The 24,165-nt window shown below is 44.6% G+C and overlaps 1 protein-coding gene across 1 annotated transcript in view; it reads left to right on the top strand.

Moving 5' to 3' along the window:
- AUTS2 (autism susceptibility candidate 2) overlaps positions 1-24,165 on the top strand; it is a 565,263-nt gene that overhangs the window by 537,386 nt on the left and 3,712 nt on the right. The window contains exons 8-18 of the mRNA XM_009999154.1: positions 1,375-1,628; positions 3,037-3,257; positions 3,739-3,783; positions 8,009-8,104; positions 9,402-9,473; positions 11,457-11,486; positions 13,029-13,100; positions 17,715-17,856; positions 18,352-18,429; positions 20,473-20,556; positions 21,441-21,663. Of these exons, the coding sequence (XP_009997456.1) occupies positions 1,375-1,628; positions 3,037-3,257; positions 3,739-3,783; positions 8,009-8,104; positions 9,402-9,473; positions 11,457-11,486; positions 13,029-13,100; positions 17,715-17,856; positions 18,352-18,429; positions 20,473-20,556; positions 21,441-21,663 (1,317 nt within the window). The remainder of the gene's footprint in view (positions 1-1,374; positions 1,629-3,036; positions 3,258-3,738; positions 3,784-8,008; positions 8,105-9,401; positions 9,474-11,456; positions 11,487-13,028; positions 13,101-17,714; positions 17,857-18,351; positions 18,430-20,472; positions 20,557-21,440; positions 21,664-24,165) is intronic.

The following is a 24,165-nucleotide window of genomic DNA, read 5'->3' as shown; positions in this document are numbered from 1 at the left end:
TCAACAGCTTAAGGTAGGAAACCCTGGGGGGCCGTGGGGGTTGGGGGAGCCGGGGAGCAGCTCCAGGAGGGGAAGGGGAGCGAGTCCTGTGTGATCCCGGGGGATAAACGTGCGTTTTGCCTTCGTTCCTGCCCTGAAACGAGCTGGGGTCTGGTGTTCCCCTGTTAGATACTCTCAGGGGCTTGTTAGAGGATATTTTATGCAAAATCTGACAGAAAATGTTATAGAAAATCCCAATTCCCACAGGGTGGGCTGTTCTCTGCAGGCGGGCGTCCTTTACCCTCCCGTCCCTGGGAGCAGCTGCCGAGCCCAGGCAGGAGCAGCTGCTGGGGGCCCTGCTGACAGCCCAGCACAAACCATCCCACACCAACCACTTCAGAGCTGAAGTTTTTCCAGTGTCGTTGTTGTCACCTGGTCACAGGTCACACCTCACCTTTGGTAGGGGCTGACAGAGAGATGAGACACGTTCACAGGTGATGCCTCTGTGAGGCAGGCACCTCAGGTTCCTCCTGCTCTAAGCTAATGCTCTCAGCTCTGGCTCATCTTTCCCCAAATCTGAGCTTTCAGCAGGCAGATGATATCCCTCTAGACCTGGCAAACCAGCATTATGCTTCGTGGTTTAACTAAAGACTGAGAGGTGTTTTGATTTGTTTTTAACTGAGTTGGTATTGCTTGTGTTTAAAAGTCACTGCAATAGAAGCCTGTCGCTACTTGAAATTCTGACAAGTACAATTAAGCTCTAGGTGAATGTAGTTTAGATACTCATTAGTGGGAAATGAAACCTGAAAAAATGGCAACCAGTGTAGTCACAGATACTTATTTTGCTGACTCCTCTATATTGTGGGGGTAGAGAAAGGCATTAACTGCACAGTGATCGTGCAGCCATCATTGCCTTCTCAAGTTCATTTCACATTTTCTGCAATGTTTCATCTTAGTAAGTTGTAGGAAAGAAATTAAACTGTTATTAATGCAGTGATCACTGATTTTGAGCTTCATTTGCCTGAAAACATGAATCAGAAGCAGTCATGTAGAAAGGACCTGATAATTAAGTAATGAATGCACAGGGCTGATTACTCCTTTGTGTGTCATTCCTGCGTTGCTGGAGGACAGCATGTCAGCCTCTTCCAGAGAGGGAGAATGTGTCTCTGGTTTTGGTGTGGAGAGACCACAGGAAGGAACGGATACTAGAAAAGGTACAGCAGATGGTTGGAAAAAGGAGTATCACAGTGGTACTGCTAGAAAAGCAGAACAGTGACTTGCATGAGTAGTATAAAACTGACACTGCGTAGCTTGGTGGGGTTGTGTGTGTGTGTGTGTGTTCAGAGCTTTCCTCTCCTCCATGCAACGCTTAATTGCTTTTCTTTTCATTAACAGCAGCAGCAGAAGCAGCACTCCTGCCAAGACTCAGGCCCCTCCTCCACACATCTCTCACCATCCCTCAGCCTCCCCGTTCCCCCTCTCCCTGCCCAGCCACAGCCCCCTGCACACCTTCACGCCCACCCTCCAGCCCCCCGCGCACCCCCATCACCCCAATATGTTTGCCCCTCCTACGGCTCTGCCTCCTCCACCTCCATTGACGTCAGGGACACTGCAGGTTCCAGGACATCCAGCTGGTAGTACCTACTCAGGTAAGATCTCTAAGAGCCACTGAGATGATGAAGGGGCTGGAGCATCTGCCTGTGAGGAAAGGCTGAGGGAGCTGGGGCTGTTCAGCTTGGAGAAAGGAGGCTGAGGGGGGATCTCATCAGTGCTGGGGAATATCTCCAGGGGGTGTCAGGAGGATGGGGCCAGACTCTGCTCAGGGGTGTCCAGGGACAGGACAAGGGGCAGTGGGCACAAACTGGAGCACGGGAGGTTGAACCTGAATCTGAGAAAATATTTCTTCACTCTGAGGGTACCAGAGCCCTGGGACAGGCTGCCCAGGGAGGTTGTGGAGCCTCCATCCCTGGAGACATTCCAAACCTGCCTGGATGTGTTCCTGTGGGATCTGCTCTAGGGGATCCTGCTCTAGCAGGGGGTTGGACAGGATGATCTCCAGAGCTCCCTTCCAACAACAACCACTCTGTGATTCTGTGAAGACACAGATAGGTCATGGCCTGAGAATGTCTAGTGCAGCATAGAAAGCCAGTTCCCTTGTTTTAGTCAGAATAATTATTTTTGGTCCATTTGATGATGGGTGTTGGTTGGGTAGAGAGAGGCTGTATTCATTGCTGAATGATGTGGAGTGATATCAAAGCCAAAACATGTATAGACAGACCCAATGACTGCCCTGGGAAGGAATCCTTGTGGAAGACTGTGCTTTTCCATGTGAAGTAAAGCCACACTAGAGTTCATAATGTGCTGACAACAGAATCTGTGACCCCCTTAGTGAATGTCTCTGCTGCAGCTGTGGTCTGTGTTCAGCATTGCTTCCCTGGCTAGAGAGGTCTCCAGAGGCTGGGCACACAGTGCTCCTGAGCTCGTGTAAGTGCAGGATTGGGGGTGAGACACACAGATTTTTATCAGCTGAGAAAACTGTGCTCTTTTATACTTCAGCCGTGGGGACATGCGTCATGTCTGTTCCTCCTGGGTCACTGAGAGGGAACAGGGGGAAGAAAATGGAGCATTATCAGTGTTTGAGTAATGTGGTTTTGTGCCCATGCAGCAGGGTACCTGTGTTAGCAGCAGCCACTTGATGTTTACTCACTCTGGGTTATCCATGCCTCCTCACCTAGGTAGCACTATGTCTCTGTCAGTGCAAATTTAGGGAGAACCCTCAGGTTAATGCTCAGGTTAGTGCTCAGAGGAACACTCAGGTTAATGCTCAGAGGAATGCTGTAGTGAAGACAGGCTTGGTGAGATGGGGGGAGACTTTCTTCTGTCCCTCAGGCCTTTCGGGAAGATCTGAGGGAGCTTTCTTACTCTGTACAATTTTGTGAATGACCACCAGGAAGTTCTAAATGGCAGCATTGCTACCTCAGCCAGCTAGAAGTAAGTGACACGAGGCCTGGAGAAGTCCCTGAGCTCATGGGGGTTGTTCTGCTCTTTGTGTTTCAGAACAAGATCTTCTGCGTCAGGAGCTCAACACGCGGTTTCTGGCCTCGCAGAGCGCGGATCGTGGGGCCTCCCTGGGCCCGCCCCCCTACCTGAGGACCGAGTTCCACCAGCACCAACACCAGCACCAGCACACGCACCAGCACACACACCAGCACACCTTCACGCCTTTCCCTCACGCCATCCCACCCACTGCCATCATGCCGACGCCAGCACCGCCCATGGTGCGTACCCCAGGCAGAAATGTGAGGATAAGTAGAGCACAACTCTATTCTTTATTACACAAATTTAAGAATTTGCCAGGCTGTGGGGATGGAGTCCTCTGCTGCCCAGGTGTGGTTGGGTAGGAGAGGACGGGCTGGTCCTTCCTCGCCCTTGTCACGTCTGCAGCAGCTTGAGGTGGCAGCGGCTGAGGGGTGAGGCTGGTGGAGCTCTTGTGCTTGGGACTTCCCAGTGCTTGGGACTTCCCAGTGCTTGGTGCAGTGCACCCTGCTGCCTCCTCCTTTGGCAAGGAGACCTGCCTCCTCAAGACCTTGTTTGACTTTGAAGAAGGAAAAATTCCCAGTTTCATTGAAAACTAATGTTCCGCGTATTTTTTCCCTCTCCGTTGGTTGTCAAATAATAGAGCGGTAGTTTTCTATTTTGCCAACAGAACTAAAGCCAGGAAATACCAAGTAACTAGTTTGTGCTTTGATCCCTTTGCAGTTTGACAAATACCCTACAAAAGTTGACCCCTTCTACCGTCACAGTGTGAGTTTTATTGCTCTGTTTAAACCTGACTTAACTGCTTTTCTGTGGTGGGTTGGGCTCACCAGGCAGCCGATGGCGCGGGTGTCCAACCACTCCCTGATCATCACTCCAGGATTCACCATTGCCCTTCTTGGTTGCTTGGACTTGGGAAAGCTTGCATTCATGGTGCTTGTTTCTGGTAAAGATGCAGTATCAGCTTTTCCAATCAAAAGATCCCTTGCTCGTGCACCCATTTGAAGGCAGGTTTGATGTGAAAAAGATGAGACAGAAGAGCTGACTATTCCATGGAAGCAGGAGAGAGCAGTAATTTCATCACTGTGTTTCAGTTGTGCCACAAGCGCTTTGACTGATATTTTTCCTAAGAAACTTGAAATGAAATGACAAACTATCATACAAATCCTTCAGGGATAGGTAATCTAATAGTTTTCCTAGTATATCTTATTTTGTTCTATAAAATCTGAAGCCTCGTCTTGTTCTTCAGATTTCAAAGGCACATCTGATCCACTGGGCTTGTTAGGTTTTGAAAGCTCTGTTTGATGACAGCAGCATGAATCCAGCTATGCACTAGATGTGTTTATCTAAGAGCTACCAAAACTGTTTGGTGGGGGGTTTTTTTGGTACATGAACTGATTTTTAATATTCCAGTTAATTGTAAAGCTCTTAAAGGTACAAATCTATCCGTTAATTTGCTGCTGAACTTGACGGTTGGACTCGGTGATCTTTAAGGTCTTTTCCAACCCAGGTAATTCTGTGATTCTGTGAAATATGGGTTGCATTTCCTTCATCATATTGGCAGAGGCAGCTATCTGGTTGAATATGACAAGAATTCCTAAACCCAATAGTGATATTTTGATGAGGGAAGGAGTACTGCATCAGCACTCAGAAATCTGCAAAGCACTTGGCTTTATGTGTTGGTTTTGCTTAGAAGTGGAACTGGGCAAAAAAAAACTGGTTAAGGTGATGGTGTGATGCTTTCTGCTGTACCCATTAAACACAGTTCCTGCTAACAACTCGTGCCTCTAGTAGGTGTGAATAGTCCTCTTAATTCTGACACCTTGCTTGGGTGACTGTCAGCTTATGAGTGTGTTTGCAGGAGCAGAGCTCTAGGTGTGTTAGGCAAACAGTGAAGCCTGCGATAATCACTTTCACTCTAAGGGGTAATGCTGCTCATTTGCATCATTATTTGCAAAACTGCCCTCTTATTTGCTGAGCTTTACATGGATTCAAAAGATAGATGATCATCAATGTGGAGTGTTGATTCAAGCGAGAGCACGGAACTGGGAAATAGGTAAATGAATTCTAGACAAATAAAGCACTCAAGTTGACATGTAATACAGGAAACATTGCACAAGTCTCCAGCTGTGTATGCTTTTCAAATTCAGTGACACAATCTCTCATAAATCTGGCAGCTGCCTGCACTGTAGGTCATGGTATTGCCCCCTGTAAAGGAAGGAAAGGCTTCAGATTGCTCTGGTAGCCAGTGAGCTGTGCTGTTGAACTTGGCAGAGCTCCACCAGCAGAGGGCTGGTCCATTATGCCTCCCCTGCCTTTCCTTCAAGAAAGGTTTGTGCTTGGGAAGTGGTTGCAAAATAATCACTGTTGGGTCTGTTGGATAGTGAGCAAGTTGCTACCAGAAGATCAACATGATAGCTACAGATTACATGGGGTGAATAGTCTGTCTGAACCTGCAGCAAGGCCGCACTAGCCAGGGTAGTTCAGTCATCTCTTCTGCTGTAAATAGAGATTATGTAGGTAACAGGACCTGCTTGCTTCAGTTTCCTGAGTAGCTGCACCATCAACAAGCTTAACTGCCTGCCCAAGAGGGCTTTTCCTGTTGTAAAAATGCTGTGAAACTGTGGCACTTCCATAGACCTTTTCCGAGTGAGAAGAGGTTCCCCCTACAGATCCACACTAAGAATTCAGATGCCTAAAAAAAAGCTGACCATGATTTTTAAAGTTTCTAAGTGAACTTTGCATGAGAACAAGGTCTGAGTGTTAAAATCAATGTACTTTAGAACAGCTCACACAGAAGCTCATGTAGATATTTAAAACAGTTTTCTTTCTTGGCATCTTTGATTTTACAATTATTTCATTTTTGGGAGGCCCTCACTGTAGCACAGGGAGGCATTGATTTTATTTACATCTAATACTGGGTCTAGATAAGTGTGACATTGCACTTGGCCCCAGGAAGGCTGTGGGTACTATATTGTTCCCTGAAGAAACTTGAAGGGGGAAAATGTTGCTCAAAATAGAGGGAGAAAAAGAAACACAACACAACCCAGTCTGTGATTCTATGGTGACTATGAAAGATGCACTTAGGAAGCTGGAGCAACTTAACTGATACAAAGAGATCCTGCAGATAAAATATTTACATTTTATTACTAATTCTGACCTTGAAGAAAGGTCACATTTAATTAACTTACCAGTTGTTATAAAACTCTAAGGAAAGAATTCCTTATTATTAGTCATAGCCAATAGAATATTAAGCATTGTGTCTCTTTCCATCGCTTGGAATTAGTCCATTACACACAGAATTAAATGCAGAAGACACTGGAGGATTTAAAACACATTTTACTCATTAAAAGTTATTGTAAATGAGGACTTGTGTCTCATAATGATTTCTCAAATGTTTAGTATCAACTAATCTAAAAATGCTTTCTGCATCACTGAATGGAGCAGGTCCAAACTAAATAGAACTAAAAACAACAATAGAAATGTGTTATGAAAGGAGACTTGTTTCTATGCTTTTAACCCAGAAAATCTTTTGATACCTCTAAAATACTGCAGTATTTTCTCAGCTTTCAGTAAATATAACATGAATAGATGACCTTGCAAGATAAGCTAGTGGAAGGAAAACTGATTAAGAAAATCCATACAATATGCCTGGCATAAACAAATTCATCAAACCCTGTGATACTGATTTACTCTGGGGTGTGATTGTCTCAGTGTTTGCCCACTCTGCATGTCCAGTCTTTTGCTTTGCCCAGTCCTGCTTCTGTTCAATTGGCCATTAACTCATTTATTTTGATCTTAAAAGTAGCATACAGCAGATTCATCTTTTATCAGCTGTGGTCAGAGGTGAATGTTTATCAGCCAGATAAACCCCTTTAGGTTTTTGGGTGGCAGTACCATCAGAGTTAGCAGCTATCCCATTAGACCCTGAGGCTTCACAGGGAGAACATATTTGGAGAGTGATGCCTTGAACCCCAGACTCCTACCAGACAGCAGTTTGGTGTGTAATCTCTGCATTTTCCATAGAATTGGGCACGTTCACTCTCTGAAAGCATGAGGAAAAGATTGACAGCCAGACCACAGAGACAAGATAAGCTTTGGATGTTATAGTTTACCTGCTGGTTTCCCTTGTACTTGTTTGCATTAGCACAGAGCAGCTTTTTCTTTTGTTTCTCCAAATTCTCTTAGAACAGATATTTGGGGATCAGTGAGGTCTGTGGAGATGTGTAATTTTTTATGCTTAGTAGTCTGTCTTTATAAAGCCATACCTTAAATTTTTGGGGGTGGTTCTGCTCTACCATTTTGTTTACTCATAGAATGGTTTGGGTTGGAAGAGACCTTAAAGATGGTCTAGTTCCAACCCCCCTGCATGGGCAGGGACACCTCCCACTAGAGTATTATTTAAATAATATTTTTTAACAGATCGGATTGTCTCTCTATTCATACTAGAGGTGGCAGGATATCCTCTCAGACAGACTAATGAATTAAGAATTGTGCATATTTTCCTCATTTCCTAGAGGGACTATTAAATTCCTAAGGGACTAATGGACTTGGAATGATACAGTGTCCTAGAGCTTGTAAGGTGTTTTTTTCCTCTCAATTGGTAGATTTTTGAGTCTCATCTGGCTCAGTATTCTGCCTTTTCTGTTGAAATGGCTTGCAAACTGAAAACATTTAAAACCTCTATCCAATTAAAAAATGAATAATTGTAAATAAAGTCTCTTTCACTATGAAGGCCTAATCCAGGGGACAGGTTGCTGGCTTTCTGATTTTGGAACTGCTTTTAAGCTCTAAACTTCATGACATTTGTGAACATTTCATCAACTGCTTTAACTAACATTGTTGCAATGAGATCACTTCTTCAAGGCTTCTCAGTTTTCTCCATGTACCATTGTCCCATTATTATGCAGGAATGCTTCCTCTGTCTTGCTCAGCTTTCTGTCTTCATGTTGACCTGCACATGGACTTATGTTCCCGTGTCTTTTTCTTACAGCTGTTTCACTCCTATCCTCCAGCTGTATCAGGTATTCCACCCATGATTCCTCCAACTGGTCCCTTTGGCTCACTACAAGGAGCCTTCCAACCCAAGGTAAGAAAGGAATTATTTGTCTGTCACTACTCAGCTACCCTGGTCCTGTGAGCCAGGTTAGGTTGAAGTTTAGAACGTGGTTCAGGTTGTGGAGCAGCAGAGATCTGAGTTACAGCCTCATTCCACAGAGGACAATTGGCTTTTTGCAAATGTACTACAAAGAGAAGTTATTTCCCATTAGGTGCAGCTCTATCCACATACATATATTTTTTTAATTATATATAATGGCATAGTTAACTTTAGAAGTAATATAGTTGGTTCTCAGATAGTACACATTAATGTAAGGTCATGGAATAATCAAGATTTTAAGAAACCATGATCATTATTGTTTACTCGTTTCCATAATGGTCTCGTAGCTCCACCACAAAGCATTTCCCTGATCTATTTCTCCTCTCATTTCTGACAGCCTGGATAGATAAATGGGACGGGTTGGGGTTTTTTTCCTTCTGTTTTCATGAAGTCACTCCTGATTTATAAGTGGGAGGAAATCATATTCTGTAGTCTTTGCAACTAAAGACTGAAATCAGGACTGAAATTTCTGCAGCGAAGACACCTTCTTGCTTAAATTGGCCAATCCACTGTAATGACTGAATATGTAAATTGCAGTTCATTAGTGGAATTCTTCATATGTATGGTAATGAGGCTGTTAACAACTCTGTTACTTAATTGTTGGTTATACTGTAGCTGATTTCTTTTTTCCTTCATTTGAACATAGGGAGATGCTCTAAACGTAGGGGGAGGCGTTTTTGGAGTGTTGGGGTTTTTTTTTTCACAAATATGAGTTTTGTTACATTAGCTGAATATTTACATTCAAATCATGGGAAAAGCTTGAATTTTTTTTCAACTGGGTCTTGCCTTTTCCAGATATCTGTCTGGTAACATTTCATTGGGGATGGAGATGAGATCCTGGTAGAGTGACAGATGAGTGGTGCTTTGTGTGCTGACAGTCACTTAGCAGTTCTAGCCAGTTCCAGTGCATTCTTGATAAGCAGCAGAGCTAAAGTTTGGTCCTCCAGACACTGCTTGAGACCCCCTGTCAGGGTTGCTAATCAGGTTTTCAACAGTGGAAAGATTTTCACTGTTCCCTCATATGTTTTGGATTACTTCAGGTAATGAGGAGTTGATGCACAGTGACAATTTGAAAATTGGTATTATAATATGTATATTAATAAGTGGATTATAATGCTTATCCATTGCTTAGGCAAACTTAATGATCAAGAGGTATGATTTTTCACTTTCTGTTTCTTTTATGTATTGTTTCACTCATTAATACTGTCTTTCTTTGTGATATTTCTAGACTTCCAATCCTATTGATGTTGCAGCCAGACCTGGAACTGTCCCACATACCCTTCTACAAAAAGATCCACGGGTCTGTAGGAAATGTTACATTTTTTTCAAGTAAAGCTGTTCCTATTTAAAACCTTGAATGCTAGAGCTGCCATATTCAGTATGTCCAAATTAACATCCTAAAACTAAAGTTTAGTCTGAAGTCAATGAGAACTAGAGATCCTGTGTGAGAACAGTATCTGAAGGGGCTACAGGAAAGCTGAGGAGGGACTTTTTATAAGGGCTTGTAGCAAGAGGACAAGGGGTAATGGATTGCAACTGGAAGAGGGGAGATTTAGGTTAGACATTAGGAGGAAATTCTTTTGTGTGAGGGGGTGAGACCCTGGCCCAGGTTGCCCAGGGAAGCTGTGGCTGCCCCATCTCTGGCAGTGTTGAAGGGCAGGTTGGATGGGGCTTGGAGCAACCTGGGCTGGTGGGAGGTGTCCCTGCCCATGCAGGGGGGTTGGAACTGGATAAGGTCCCTCCAACCCAAACCATTCCATAATTCTATGAAGAGTTTAAATCCTGATGCCTTACTTGTGTTCATCATGAGCAAAGCAAACAGACCCTCTGCAGCAGAAGAGCTCTCCCCTTGCAGTCTCCAGGCAGCCTCACAGGCCCAGATGCAAAGGCATAAAAGTCTAATTCAACGTAGAAATGTACAAACCTCTTCAGGATTTATGTTTATACTCTGTAATTGTTTTTAATCTGGGTAATGACAGTTATTCCCTGGGTTCCTGTACCATTGATTGCAGCAGTGAAATACGGATGCACTTTATTGATCACTTGGCGCCTCCGGGTTGCTGAGTTCTGGCGTGTGAGCAGCAGTCCCAGGTCTTTGCCTCTGAGCCTCTTCCTGTTCCTCTCCAAATGCTCGTGGCTTGTTTGTTGGTTTAAATTCACATCATCATGCAGTCCTGGTTTTAGCAGAATTCTCTGACCCAAAAAAAAGGGGAGCTTTGAAAATCCACGTTGTGGTATCACTCAACTTTTACGTATATCAGAGCTTAATTTTTGGAGGGTGATTGTGCCAAGTTCCAGTACTTTGGTTTGCACTGAATTGGTGCCGTAGTTGGGCTTTGTACCTAAAGGAACCATGTTTTTTCTTTTCTGTTTATGCCATCTAATTGCAGAGCCTCCCATCATTAAGTCATTTGGTTTTATGTCCCTTTCAGCTGGTAGTGCAGGTTCGATTATTTCAGGATGATGTCTTGGGCCATCACTCAGTCTGCAGGGTATAAATCTCCTTTAGTGTTGCATCTCAAAGAAGAAAATCCAGAACAAATGAGAAGTACTCAAGAAATTGAGGTTTTTTTCCAGCGTTAATTGATGAAGTGGAAGCAAAAAAGGAGAATAAGAAAATAATCTACCCATGCCACAAAAATAATGAGAACATTGGTTTTTCATACAGCTGCTGTTTGCCAGCATCTGTTCTGATGTGAGACACATCTAAGGCAGAGCCCATGTGTGACAGAGAGCACATGAGCAGGCAGGCAGTAATGGCTGAGTGTACAAATCAAGGCCTAATGCCATAGCCGTGCAACAGACACAGTCACGGGTTTGTGGGGGCACATCTGAACCACCATTCCAGCCATTCCAACCCAGTATGTGGCATCAAGCCTGAGAAAAAGTGGCCCTGCCCACCAACCAACCTTCTTGGGAGCTGAGCGACTTTGAAAGATGAGAACAGAAGTTTGCCCAAAGGATAGATCTGCGTTTTGCTTTTGAGCTGTTAACCAGCCATTTTTGTAGCATTAAGTCAACAAATTACTGATGGTGCCAGAGGACAGAATGCTCTGTGAGGCTTGTTTAGTTGCTTCTCAACACTTGGGTACAACAGCCATGGGGGGAGGGAGAGCAGCTCCAATACAGAGGCTCAGGACTAATTATTATCCAAAAGGGCTTCATTTGAAAGTAAAATTATAACATTTTAATTTCATCTCTTAATGAAGCAATACAAATTTGTTAATTAGAGCAATTGTTTGAGTGACAGGCATGTAACCAAGCTGTCATTTCTTCTTCACAGTTGACAGATCCGTTCAGGCCCATGTTGAGGGTAAGAAATCTTCTTCTGATACAGTTTGTCAAGCTCATCTCGGTCCCCACCGGGTTACGGCAGCAGGCTAATTAGAAAGCAAAGAGTGGTTCAGCTTGGGTGTTTTACACTGGGTTTGTTGAGCAGGGTGTTCACTCCTTTGGCTGTGTGTCTTGCAGGCACCCAAGGGAAATCCACAGTTTCAAAATGGGGAGTTTTCTGTCCTGCTCATGCAACCCCCCAGCATGAATACTAGAGCTTTCATGTGGATCATCCTGCTGTCATGCTGGCTGAGTGTCCTGAGCTCAATCCTGTCATGTCACTGCAGACTGGAGGATGTTGCTTTTTATTATTTAGTGTATTTTCAGTGTTACTCAGTATGGTCCTTCCTACCTAGTATCTTACTGTCTGGTACTGACAGGCAGTCCACTTCAAACAGAAAATATTTTAGAAATGAGGAACAAGGGATCCAGTCTCTCAGTGACACAGAAGGGTGGGTTGTTGAATTTTTCAGCATGTTCAAGAAAATACAACCAAGTGAAGTTATTAAAGCACCAGCATAGGCAGGTGCTGTGAGTAAGCAAAAGGCTTTAGAGGAGTATGTGGGTGAGATGGGTTTATTTTTCTGTGGTTTTAATTGTTAGTTGATATACACCTGGAAATAGAAGGCAGACCATATGCCATAGTTTGTGAACATTTATGCTAACAGTAGCTTGAGGAGCTTCTGGAATTCCTGTGATTATTTTTAAATCTGCAGGAATCATTAGTTGTGTAGTTAGCTACAAGCCCCTAAATAATAAAACTGGAGAAAGTGTATCCTGAATGAGACTTTTTGAGACAAGATTTCTGGATGTCCTGGAAGTGGAGTAGAGAATCAACAGAAAAACCCAAATAGTACTCTGCTTCTTTCCTCCCTCTCTCCTCCACATGCAAAGCCTGGTGACAGGAAGGACACGAAGAGTCTTCCCAAATGGTGAATTGACTGACCTCCATTTTTTCAGTATATTTAGGAGGCAAAGTTTTGGAGGTACAGAGCAGCAATTATATGAGGGAGTAATTTTGAAAACCAGATGAATCTTACAAAGTGCTTTCATTTTCATCTTCTGATAGAAAGGCTGGTCCTAGAACAGCTGCAGTGTCAGAAGTGACCTCAGTGTGCAGTTGTGAAGCAGCCCAGCTCTGCAGAGCAGCTGCTGACTGGGAGGCAGGTTCATTGGTTTCAGCAACACAAGCTGCATTCTCAGCCAGAGGCATCAGAAGGTTGCAAGAGTGCATGAAACCTGAGCATGGGCTTATTTGGAGAGGAGAGTAACCAGGAGCATTTGTGGATTTCCAGATAAACTTCTTAGAAATTAACAGTTTCTTTGCATTTCTGGTTCCCCAAGAGGACAGAGGGGGAAGCCACTGGAGGGAGAGCCTTTGCTTTCAGTTGTCTGGGTGTGTGGGATCCCCTAGGCCAAACCAGGCTGGGCTAAGAGTTGGCAAATGTTGCTCTAGCAGGAATAAAGCATCACAGGCTTTTGAAAGTTGCTGGTTCATGTTGTATCCATTTGTTTTTTCCAGAAACCTGGGAAGTGGTGTGCTATGCATGTTCACATCGCCTGGCAGATCTACCATCACCAACAGAAAGTCAAGGTCAGTCTTCCCTGCTCTCCAGATGAATTGCACGGGGAAGCTGGGGGAGGGAGGGTTTGCCCCTTGCTGTGAGCAGTTCTGTGCCGTGGCTGATGCCTTGTGAGGGTCACCAAATGCAGCATGATAGCACACCTGCCATTTCCTAGTCATGGCATATTGGAATTCAAAACCTAAAGGCAGAGTCTCAAAGGAATGTCTGTGATGCCGTGGGGCAAGGACACCAGATCTGAGGTGATAACAACCAGTTTGTAGCTTGGCAGAGGTAGGTGTGCCTGCTGTTATTCATGGCTGAGGACACAAACACAGGAAGATTAAGCTGTGTGAAGCAGGGAAGCTAGTCATGTGTATCTCATTCCTCTTACTAATATTCACAGACAGAAGAGGGCACAGGAAGGTTTCTCCTGTCCCTACAATGCTTCATCCACAGTGGCTGCACAGGCTCCCATCAGTCTTTTTCCACAACGCATCTCCCAGCTGGAGGTTGGCACCTCTGCCTGTCTGGGCTGGTCAGGCAGATGAAGTCATGTTGTCCAGACACTGTCTCATTGCACCAGAGGTAAAGGGGTGCAGATCTTTTCTTTGTTATGCCTGCTTTGAGACTTGAAGGGTAAAGGCCATGGCCAGTTTAGACTCCTGAAATAAGATGTCAGAAAAAAACAAACAAGGTATTTATTTAATAGTTAGGGTGTTCCCATTCTTACTTTGACTGTGTTTTCATTGCACATGGACTCACTGAAGGTTTCTTTCCCTTTGTAATATTTTCACTGAACTAGTCACTGAAAAATTCTGTGGTGCTCCTGAAATTTTTCAGTCAGTGAGGAGGGGCTGGTGATTACTGTTTGTCCTTGTACTTCAGGAGTCACTAGCTTGGCTTAGAAGGTAAAATGAACAAGGAGTCCCCAGCAGTTTGCAGTCTGTGGATGCAATGGAGTTGTCTAAGGTAGTGCTGGAAGAATATGAAGATGTTGAGCAGCTACTAAAACCTGCAGCTAATAGAGTTTAAAAATAACCCTTTTAAACAAGGTTGACAGGTTAATTTGCTGCAGGAGACATATCTCTCTTCTCTGCTTCCTTATGTTTCCCCTGCTAGTGATCTTCATTCATCTTCCCATTATCAAAAAAGACAAGATTATAGACCTAGAGAGTTATATGTCTTTTTCCTTTTTTTTTTTTTACTGAAAAGGTATTTTCTTGAAATGAAATTATGATCCCCATGCTATCTATGTCCTTTGTATCTTCCTTGATTTGATATTCAGAGAGAGGTCATACTGGTGTTTTTATAATTCACAGTAAATGCCATTTTCATGCAGCCATTTCTCTTACCTAATACTTTCCTGCCTTGCATGTTAAAAAACAGGAATAAACTACAGCAAAGGATGTTCCTTGACTTTTTGAGGCTGTGCATGACAATAATTTCAAGAATAATTGGGAAATGTATTTCACTATCTCAGCTCAGTCAGAAAACTAGGCATGGTGTCCAGTCAGTAAGGAGAGTTGGTTTATGCCCCCTTGGGCTCTCTCAGACTCTCCCGTGGGAGTGAAGTCCCCTCTGCATGCAACCACCAAGTGTGAAATCTCCAGCTGAAGGCTCATACAGAACTATTTCTCCTTCTAGCCCAGGGTTGTAAAGGTGCCTTTTCTTCTGCACAAGCTGAAGATGCTGCCTGGCTGTAGAGCAGGGAATAAAATACATTTACAGAGATATTTCAAGTTTGCATGCAGTGCCACCAGACTGCTTGCAAAGTATGGAAGAATTGGTAACTGTCTGGCCTGCTAGTAATTGCTTGCAGAGGGCAACAGCAGACACTGAAGAAGCAGGAAAATGAGAAACTTTAAAACTCAACCTTCCTGACCCCAGGACAAATTGCATGCAGCTGTGGATGCTGTTTGCCTCCCTACAGCTCTGCACCAAGACCCAGCTCAGACCTGAGTAACCTGTCTGCACTCCCAGGGAGTTCCTCAGACCCAGGGTTGCACACCAGCTCTGGGCACAAAGCTGTTTTACACACCTGCCTAGTGCCTTCCTGGCTGGGATTCAAGAGAGAATTTATGCCCCATAATTGGCTCTCTGTCTGCTAGGAAAGGCCTTATGGCTCCATCTAACCTGCCATGAAATCAGTGCAGACACTGCCACTGGTTTTAGTGGGCCCTGAGTTAAGGTGGGGCTTCAAATACACTGGTAAGGGTTATCATCCAGAGTTGTGCTCTTCTGAACAGCATCTGGGGTTAAAATAAATCTGATACATTTTCTTTGGTATGATTTTAGGGTAAGCCAAGACATTCAAAACTCCTTTAAAACATCCATGATATTCCTGTTCCTTTTCAGACAGGAGGTTTTTCTCATTACTGGAACAGCACCATTTATATGGCTGCCAATAAAGTTGCAGCCTTTTGCTGTTCTGAGAAATGGCTGTCAGAGTTCTGTAACTTGGTTGTTAAAAAGAAGAATAAAATGAATTCACAGCATAAAAACCTGGCACGCAGGCTTCACCTGAGGCCTTTTTATTTTCTGAACTTAGTTATTAAAGCACAGGACCTGGACAGGCTGGGTTGATGTGCTGAGGCCAATGGGGTGAAATTCACCAAGGGCAAGTGCAGGGTCCTGCTCCTTGGCCACAATCACCCCCTGCAGAGCTTCAGGCTGGGGAAGAGTGGCTGGAGAGCAGCCCAGCAGAGGGAACTGGGAGCACTGGGTGACAACTGGTGGGACAGGAGCCAGCAGTGCCCAGGTGGCCCCAAGGCCAGTGGCATCCTGGCTTGTGTCAGGAATGGTGTGGCCAGCAGGAGCAGAGATGTGATTCTGCCCGTGCTCAGCACTGGGGAGGCCTCAGCTCCAGTCCTGGGGCAGCTCTGGGCCCCTCACTGCAAGAAGGAGCTGGAGGTGCTGGGGCAGGTCCAGGGGAGACAACAGGGCTGGGGAAGGGACTGGAGGGAAAGTCTGACAGGGATGGGCTGAGGGAGCTGGGGGTGTTTAGCCTGGAGAAGAGGAGACTCAGGGGGGACCTTCTCACTCTCTCCAACCACCTGAAGGGAGGTTGTGCTCAGGTGGGGTTGGGCTCTTTTTCCAGGCAACCAGTGACAGGACAAGAGGGCCTGGCCTGAAGCTGCTCTAGGGGAGGTTTGGGTGGGACATCAGGAAGCACTTCCCCATGGAGAGGGTGATCAGACATTGGGATGGACTGTCCAGGGAAGGGGTGGAGGCACCATCCCTGGAGGTGTTCAAGGCAAGGCTGGAGGTGGCATTTGGTGCCCTGGTCTGGAGATGTGGGGGTGTTGGTCATGGGCTGGACTTGATGATCTCAGAGGTCTTTCCCATCCTCAGTAATTCTGTGTGATTCCTGTGTGAATTCTGTGTAACTTGGCCATCCTTTCCATTTCAATGCTCTTGCAGGCCATTATCTCAAAACTTTGATCAAGACTTTTTTTTGCAGCCTTTTTTTTTGGGGGGGGAGGAGGAGGAGGGGAGATTATTCTCATAGCTAATAGATATGTTGCTAACAGTTGAAAAACAGCTACTAGGCCTGCACATTAACTTGGTCATAACTTTTTAATATGCATATTTATATCATTGTAATGGTCTGTACTCTGAGCTGCCACTGTATTAAATACTGATTTATAAAGCGTAACTTGCTCCAGAGTTACTGTTAAGATCTACTGGCTCAATGTTACACATTCGTAAATCCTTCCAGCTGACCTGCACAATTAATCAGCAATCTGTGTTTGGGGAATTCTGGCAGCACAGGTGACAGGGAATTTGATTTTCCTCTGCATTCTATAAAACTATTGAAGTAGGGGCCAGTGAAACGAATAGATGGCACAACAAGCCCATCCTTCATCCACGCAGTGTTTACAGTGCAGCTACCTCAGCAAATTTACCTTAAAAAAAGTCTGCTGATTCCACTCCAGAGAGTGACAGTCAGTGCTCTGGATGTGGAGTGGGAAAAATGGGACTTCAGTTCTTTAGTCTCAGAAACATTTGATCTGTAATCCAATTCATTTTGGTCCCCAGCTCGCTCAGCTGCAGCTGAGAGGCACGGGACACACTGCTTCAAGTGTCCCTGGGTTGCAGCTCCAGCTGGAAAATGAATGGTTCTGGTGTCCATTGATTGCCACTGCTGGAACTGTCTGGCAGGGGGTTCCTGCAGTGGGAAGAGGGTCAGTTGGCAGCTCTGCCTGGCCAGTTGATTCTGTCAACCAGCCTTTCATACCCCTGCCCACCTGGGATCAGCTCCAAACTCACGCTGCTCTTTGGCTTCACTTTAGATGTTTGGAGGCAAAGCTGCTCCTGCAGCTCAGCAAGTGTCTGAGGCCTCTGCAGAGACTGATGTTTGTTCTGTAAGTCAGGGGTGTGCTGAAGTGCTTTGCTCCAGAGGGATGGATGTGAGCATATGTGAAAGTACTGTTGAAATCTGTGGGAAATGTGCCTTGGGAGCTTGAGATTTTCCCTCTTCCAGGAAAATAGCTGTGCACCTGTGCTTGGAGCCCCAAAAACTACTATTCTTGTTAAAATGTCAGTTAGCATGAATACATTGCTGTGCTCACATCACTCTGAGTGTCTCTTGCTGCTGCTGTCTTTTAGGACGGTGTCTTCCAAATCCTATTTTTCCATTTCAGAAACAGATGCAGTCTGATCCACACAAGCTGGACTTTGGCCTGAAACCTGAATTTCTGAGCAGGCCACCAGGCCCCAGCCTTTTTGGAGCCATCCACCACCCCCATGACCTGGCCCGGCCCTCCACTCTCTTCTCCACAGCCAGTGAGTACTGAGAAGTGAAATCTCCTTCTTGTGGCTTCCTCATTAAAACAATAATCCTTGCCATGTTAACAGGGAATTCCCCAGATGTTTTGGCTTATGAACTCTCTGCAAGACATGCCCAGGGCAGTTAGTCAATTTGATAATAGATGCTTTTAAAAAAGCCCAACCTACTGAAATGCCATGCAGGTAACAAGTGGAGGAACATTTCTTCACACAGTGAAGTCTGATGCATCATGGAGATGACAGGTTGGAAATATGCTGGATCTTACATGCCTTTTTTGTTTCCTCTGTACTGAACCATCCTCCCCTGCCCCTTATACTCTACCTGGGAATTTCTGTTTAGAAAAGCAGCTGCTGTTTGCACAGGGCCCTGACCCCAGAATCCCTGCCCAGAGTTCAGCAATCTCTGCTCACAAGAGCTGCCGAGCCCAGTGCACAGTGAGTCCCTTTCTGAGCTTTTGCTGGGAATTCACCCTTTTTGCTTTGTTTTGGCAGGTGGGGGTCATCCAGCTGGCACCCCTTTCGGCCCACCACCTCACCACAGCAACTTTCTCAACCCAGCTGCTCACTTAGGTACGTTCTTTCTGCAGCCAACTAACGGGGAGCACAGCTCAGAGGTACCACACATTGACCTTTGCAACCATTAAAGGTTGCCCACTGGAGACTCTTGGAGTGTCCTGCCTGCTTAACCTTTACAGACTGACCATTTTAGCCATTTAATTTTAGTGACTGCCCAAGTAGCAGCTCTAAAAACACATAATAGTAGCACTGACAGCATGTTTTGAAATACTTCTGAACACTGGCTGTTAGAGGAGCAGTGACAGGGCTGGTTAGGTTTCGTTGTAGTCATGTTTATAAACCAGTCAGAAAAATGCCTTAAGGTGTTAAGGCTTCAGTTCATAGAGGGCTTTCTGGTCCTAACTCGTACTTGAATGTCTGCTTTTCATTTAAGTCAGTGGGAAACATATCCTTAAAATCTTGTGATCTGGCCTTGAATTTGTCTCTTGGTGAAAATTAGTGAATACACATTTAAAACGGGTTACCTGATGTTGCTATTTCCCTTTGAACTTACTGATGGGGTACCAAGGTGTCTGCTGCCTGTGAGAGCACCCCAGATCAAGACTCTAAATTGGCATTTAATTTTGCACAGGAAAGGCCTTGGGATGGTCACCAACTTGATACAGCAGACTCGTGATACAGGCTTCTAATTCTGCAGTTGATTGGCTCTAGAAAATGCCAAGTCTGAGCTTCCTTTTCTCTGGGCTGGTATTATCAGAAGTAATTTCATCAAAACCATTTCAATTCTCCAAAGTAAAGGGAGAGGAGAATTTACTTCATATGACTGACTTAAAGTCTATGTTCACTAGGTACTAAAAAAGCTTATTCTAGTATTTTTCAGTCCATAACAGTTTGTTGTAATATTAGCAATAAGTATCAGGAGAATTACAGACTGCTCAGGCCAGTGTGACATGTCAGTGTAATAGCACATTTAATTTCCATCCTGGCTGTGCTTTAGGAGACATGGCCTGAAGGTGTTCTGGGGCACAGGTGCCAGAGTTAAGAGTAGTCTTGCTGGCCAGGGACATTTCCTGAGAAAGACCTAGGACTGAATTGGAAGGGAATAAAAGGAAAGGAAAATGAAGATGTTTGCAGGTTTTAAATGAACCATTTACTTATGCAGAGCTAGAGGCATCAATACCATGTATATTTTAACATCTTGTTTTTCTTTGAAGAGGAAGGGTTTCTGCTGAGCTGATCCCAAGCATTCAGTCATTGGGAAAACCAGCATTTTTTTCTGCCCCATCCCCTCACAATCCCCACAGTGTTGTGGGATGTTCAGCTGCTGTAGGGCACAGCCAGAGTATCACAGTTTGACTCAGGATCAGCAACAATGCTCTTCATCCGCTCCCTCTTCCCACCCAAGTAGGGAAGGAGAGAGAGAATGAGGAGAGAGACTCTGGATTGAAAACTAAACTACACAGCTTTAATTAAACACCAATGATAAAGGAAAATATATACAATTATATATAAGTATGTTCAGGAATGTGCAAAAGCTTCTCGCCTCCCCCCACCCCCAGCAACTCCCACAGCATCTCCTGAGCTACAAACAGTCCAAAAAAGTTCTGGAGCTGCCAGAGAGCACAGAGTGATGAGGGTCAGGAGAGCTGCGGCCTGGGGGTCCACAGTGAGGGATGCACGGAGTCCTCCCTGGACGCTGGCCGTGGTCAGAAGGGAAGGGAAGAAGAAGCAGGAAGGAAATTGTCCTCTGTGATCTCTGTCCTTCCCTCTGAGCTTACGTAGATATATGGAATGGAATATCTCTGGCCAGTTTTGCTGTCTGTCTAACTCAGCCTCCTGTGGAGAGGTCCTAGATCTCCCTGTAGTGTCTGAGGGCAAAGACGTGACCTTGGAGTCCCAGCAATAACACAGACATCCAGCATTTGTTACTGGTCCAAGCTGGAACACTTACAGAGGGGAAAAAAATCTGTAAAAATGCCTTCATCCTGGCTCAGACCAGGACGCAGAGCTTTCATGCAGCTGTAGTGCAGTTGGCTAACATGCTTGATGGTCATTCCAAGCTGGCAGTGAGCTGCAGCTGTTTGCCTTGGTTTGCAGAGCCCTTCAACCGGCCGGCCTCCTTCAGCGGGCTGACGGCGGTGGGGAGCAACGCCTTCGGGGGACTGGGGAACCCCACAGTCAGTGAGTAACCTCTCTGTTTATGCCTTCTGATTTGCTGGGTAATTCAGGCTATTGAGTGATGGTCACTATTTGCTGTCTTTTTAAACCAGTTGCTTAGACCACATACCACTAAGAGATGGGACTTTGAAAAGTGGCCCTTTTTTATCTCAATCATCATTTTTTCGTCATCGGTAAATTATTTTCTGAGTTACTTAATAGTTTGGGTTCAACATAGTGCTAAGTGTCACCATTGCATTGCTCAGTAAAAGAGGAAGAACCCCAAGCATGTAGAACCTATAAGTCTTAAGGAGTCTGTGACATTTCTTGTGGTTTTGTTGCATGTTCAGAGACAGTTGGTGTGTGCAGCATCCCTAGCTGTCAGTGGGAACATTTTTTATTTCCTTTCTCACTAGTAATCCAGAACATGTGCCTGGGAAAGACCACTAACCTGCATTTATTTGTCCAGGATCATCAACATTTCTCTAGATTTGAACAGTCACAAAAGATCATTCTATTAAAAATCACTTTCTTTCTCCATACGTCAAATATGGCATGATTTCAAGTTCAAACACAACAAGTTCCATTATTTATAGTCTGTGTCACGTTCATTTCCCGATGTCTCCAATATTTTTGGAATAAGGATCATTTTCACTTTTATCTTCCTACTTCATCCCTGGTCAATTTTATCCACAGCATTTCCCTTTCCAATTAAACAGCTGTCAGATGCCTGCCCTGTTGTTAGGAATCAGACCCTCTAATGAATCTCTGTTAATCTCCTTTCCTTTTCCAGCTCCCAATAATATGTATTCATTTTAACTGAGTGCTGTAAAAGTTTTTTTGGTAAGTACCTCCACTAGAGCATACCTTTTCCTTAAACCTTTTTGTTTTCCACTTCACCATTTCAGCACCCAACTCAATGTTCGGCCACAAGGATGGCCCCAGTATGCAGAGCTTTAGCAACCCTCACGAGCCCTGGAACCGACTGCACCGAACTCCTCCTTCGTTCCCGACCCCTCCGCCCTGGCTGAAGCCAGGAGAGCTGGAGCGCAGTTCATCTGCTGCAGCTCATGACAGAGATAGAGATGTAGATAAACGAGACTCATCTGTTAGTAAAGATGACAAAGAAAGGTACGAAAGAACACTTCCAAGAATTGTCTAGTTCAAAGCTTGGGGCTCTGTTCCGCTTTTTAACCCTTCCCAGCCTGGCACATTGTGAAACCAGAGCTTCAGCAGAGGGACGCCTGTAGAGCTGACAACCTGTTGCTGCCTGTGACACAAGGCACTACCAAGATGCAGGTTTCTGATTCAAGTAGTTCCCTCTGCATCTGTTTCTCTTCTGACTTGGCTGTCCTGCAGCAGCAGCAGCTTTGCTGGAGCAGAGCTCAGGCAGTGTCAAGTGAGAACAGAATCAGACCCACATGCTCCGTCACCTTGTGGGTCATGTTGTCACAGGTCTTTTGCAGACTGGACGAGTAGATACTTGCCTGATGGGATGAAAAAAGGATTAAAAAGTCCATCAGACACATATCTGCACCTTTGAATACTTAAATAACTTTGTAAATCAGACCTTTTCTGCAAACCCTCCTCAGAAGTGGCCTGACCAGAGGGACTGCTGATCAAATTGTAAAATTCCAGTACTGTGAAATGCAGGGGATAGGTCCTTGCCCAAAGCCACAGGAGCTTCAGTGCATGCAGTTCATGAAATCAGCCTTATTTCCCCTCAAAAAAACCACACACACATGCACTGCTGCTACACACCTTCAAGCACAGTTTTTATTTGGTGTTTTACATGGTCTTGCACACTACCATGTCCAGGCTGGGAAGGGTTAATGAAAAGTAAAACCTGGTCATATTTTTTCTGTCAGGACTGTTCCCATTATACAGTTAACTCAGTAACAATTCCTCTTAACATTTAAGTACCAAATTAAAAGAATTTGCCATTCAGCAAGTGTCATGCCTTCCTTGAAAAATGTAGAGAGGATGATATCAGCTTTTTCAGTTGTGGCTTAATGGCTTTCCTGTTAAATTTGCACATGACTACAAAATGGCTATTTGTTTCTAATTTTTTAACATAAAAGAATATTTAGGAGATTTGCTTTTCTGACTTCTCTGTCACTAACCCAAATATATGCATTAGTAGCCTTTTCTAAAAGAAGTTATGCTAACACATTAGATATTCTAAAAATACATGTAAGAGCTTTTATATGATATTGTAAAATGTAAAGAGCAAGTCAAACTACAGATCTTTTCACCTACATTTTTCATTTGGAATATTTTCTGTTTGGTAGCATAGCTTCATTATTTTCATGTCTGGTGTTAATACTTCAAAAGAAATTGCTGTTACAAATTGGGGATTCTGTCCTGCAAAATGTTTAAGCATGTGAGTAACTTTACTGGCTTGAATGGCAAAGCATTTTAGTTACTGATGATATGGGTAATCCTTAGAATAATGTGATTATTTCAGTTGCTGTTTTGTTGTTTTCTTATGAAGTGTTACTGCTGAATTCCTTTCAGCTATACATTCCTTGCAAGCTGCTTTGGCATTGCCTGAACTCCATATCATAGCTCAGAACACATTTATTTTCAATTATTTGTAAGCTTCATGCCTCATACCTCTGCACAGCTCTGGCTGCCAGTTGAGTCCAGTAATGTTTTTGCCAGTCTGGTGTTGCTGTGCCTCCCTCGGTGTGGTTTGGAAGAGCTCTACTTTGCAGCATGCTCAGCCTGTTGCCTGTATGAGAAGATGCTGAGATTCCCTTCCTGGAGACATGCTCCCTATGTAGAAAATGTCTGGAGTAGTTTTCTCTTCAGTGGCACCCAGCAGGGTGAGGATGTAGCCCTGCTTTCTAGCCCAGGTCCCAATCTCTGTTTCCTATTTTAAGCTCATTTGCCCAAACAAGAAGAACTGGGAGTCACACCTGGAGGTATGATTTAATTTCAGAATCATTCTGTCGTCTCAGGTCTAATTTTATCAGCCCCCACATGGGCTGCCTTGCCAAAAGCATTCATCTAGATTTCTTCTGTGGTCAGTGGAAAGGTGCCTCAGAGAGACCTCTTAGCTTGGCTCTTCCCCATCCAAGATGGATATTAGATCAGGGTGCAGTGTTGCTCTTTTTGCACGTTGCTCTTTTTGGACAAGCTGTATGGCCAGGGTACCACAGCCCCCTGCCAGCTAGAGTGAGATAAGGGAAATGAATATAGCTTAGATAATACCAGGCTACAATCTGTTAACCTTCCCTAGGTGCAGAGCTGGCTGAGGAGTTCCACTGCAGTGTCCTGAGACAGTCCCCTCTTTCTTCTGGAGCATCATTTGCAGCTGTGAAGCTCTTTTTTTTTGTTTGAAGGACTGCATTGCTTCAGCTCAGTGTTAGAAAAAAAGCCCATATTTCTAGTAACTATTGTCCAGGATTTGTTCCTTCTCAGTGGTGTTTTGTTTAAAAGCTGTCACTGAGCAATTCCATTCTAATAATGGCATTGAAGGGTATGTGATGCCAGAGCACTCTCCATCCAAAAGTACCTACAGGTAGAAATCTTAAGCAGTTCAGCTCAGCAAAAAAGTGCATAGCAGAAATTGTGTAGGTGGAGCAAGTGTCCACTTCAAAGTCACCCTCTGAGTTGCCCTTCAGCAGG

The sequence above is a fragment of the Chaetura pelagica genome, unplaced genomic scaffold (assembly GCF_000747805.2).
Source record: "Chaetura pelagica isolate M959 unplaced genomic scaffold, ChaPel_1.0 scaffold230, whole genome shotgun sequence".
In the NCBI taxonomy this organism is placed as follows: Eukaryota; Metazoa; Chordata; class Aves; order Apodiformes; family Apodidae; genus Chaetura; species Chaetura pelagica.
This window is presented reverse-complemented; position numbering and strand designations above follow the sequence as displayed.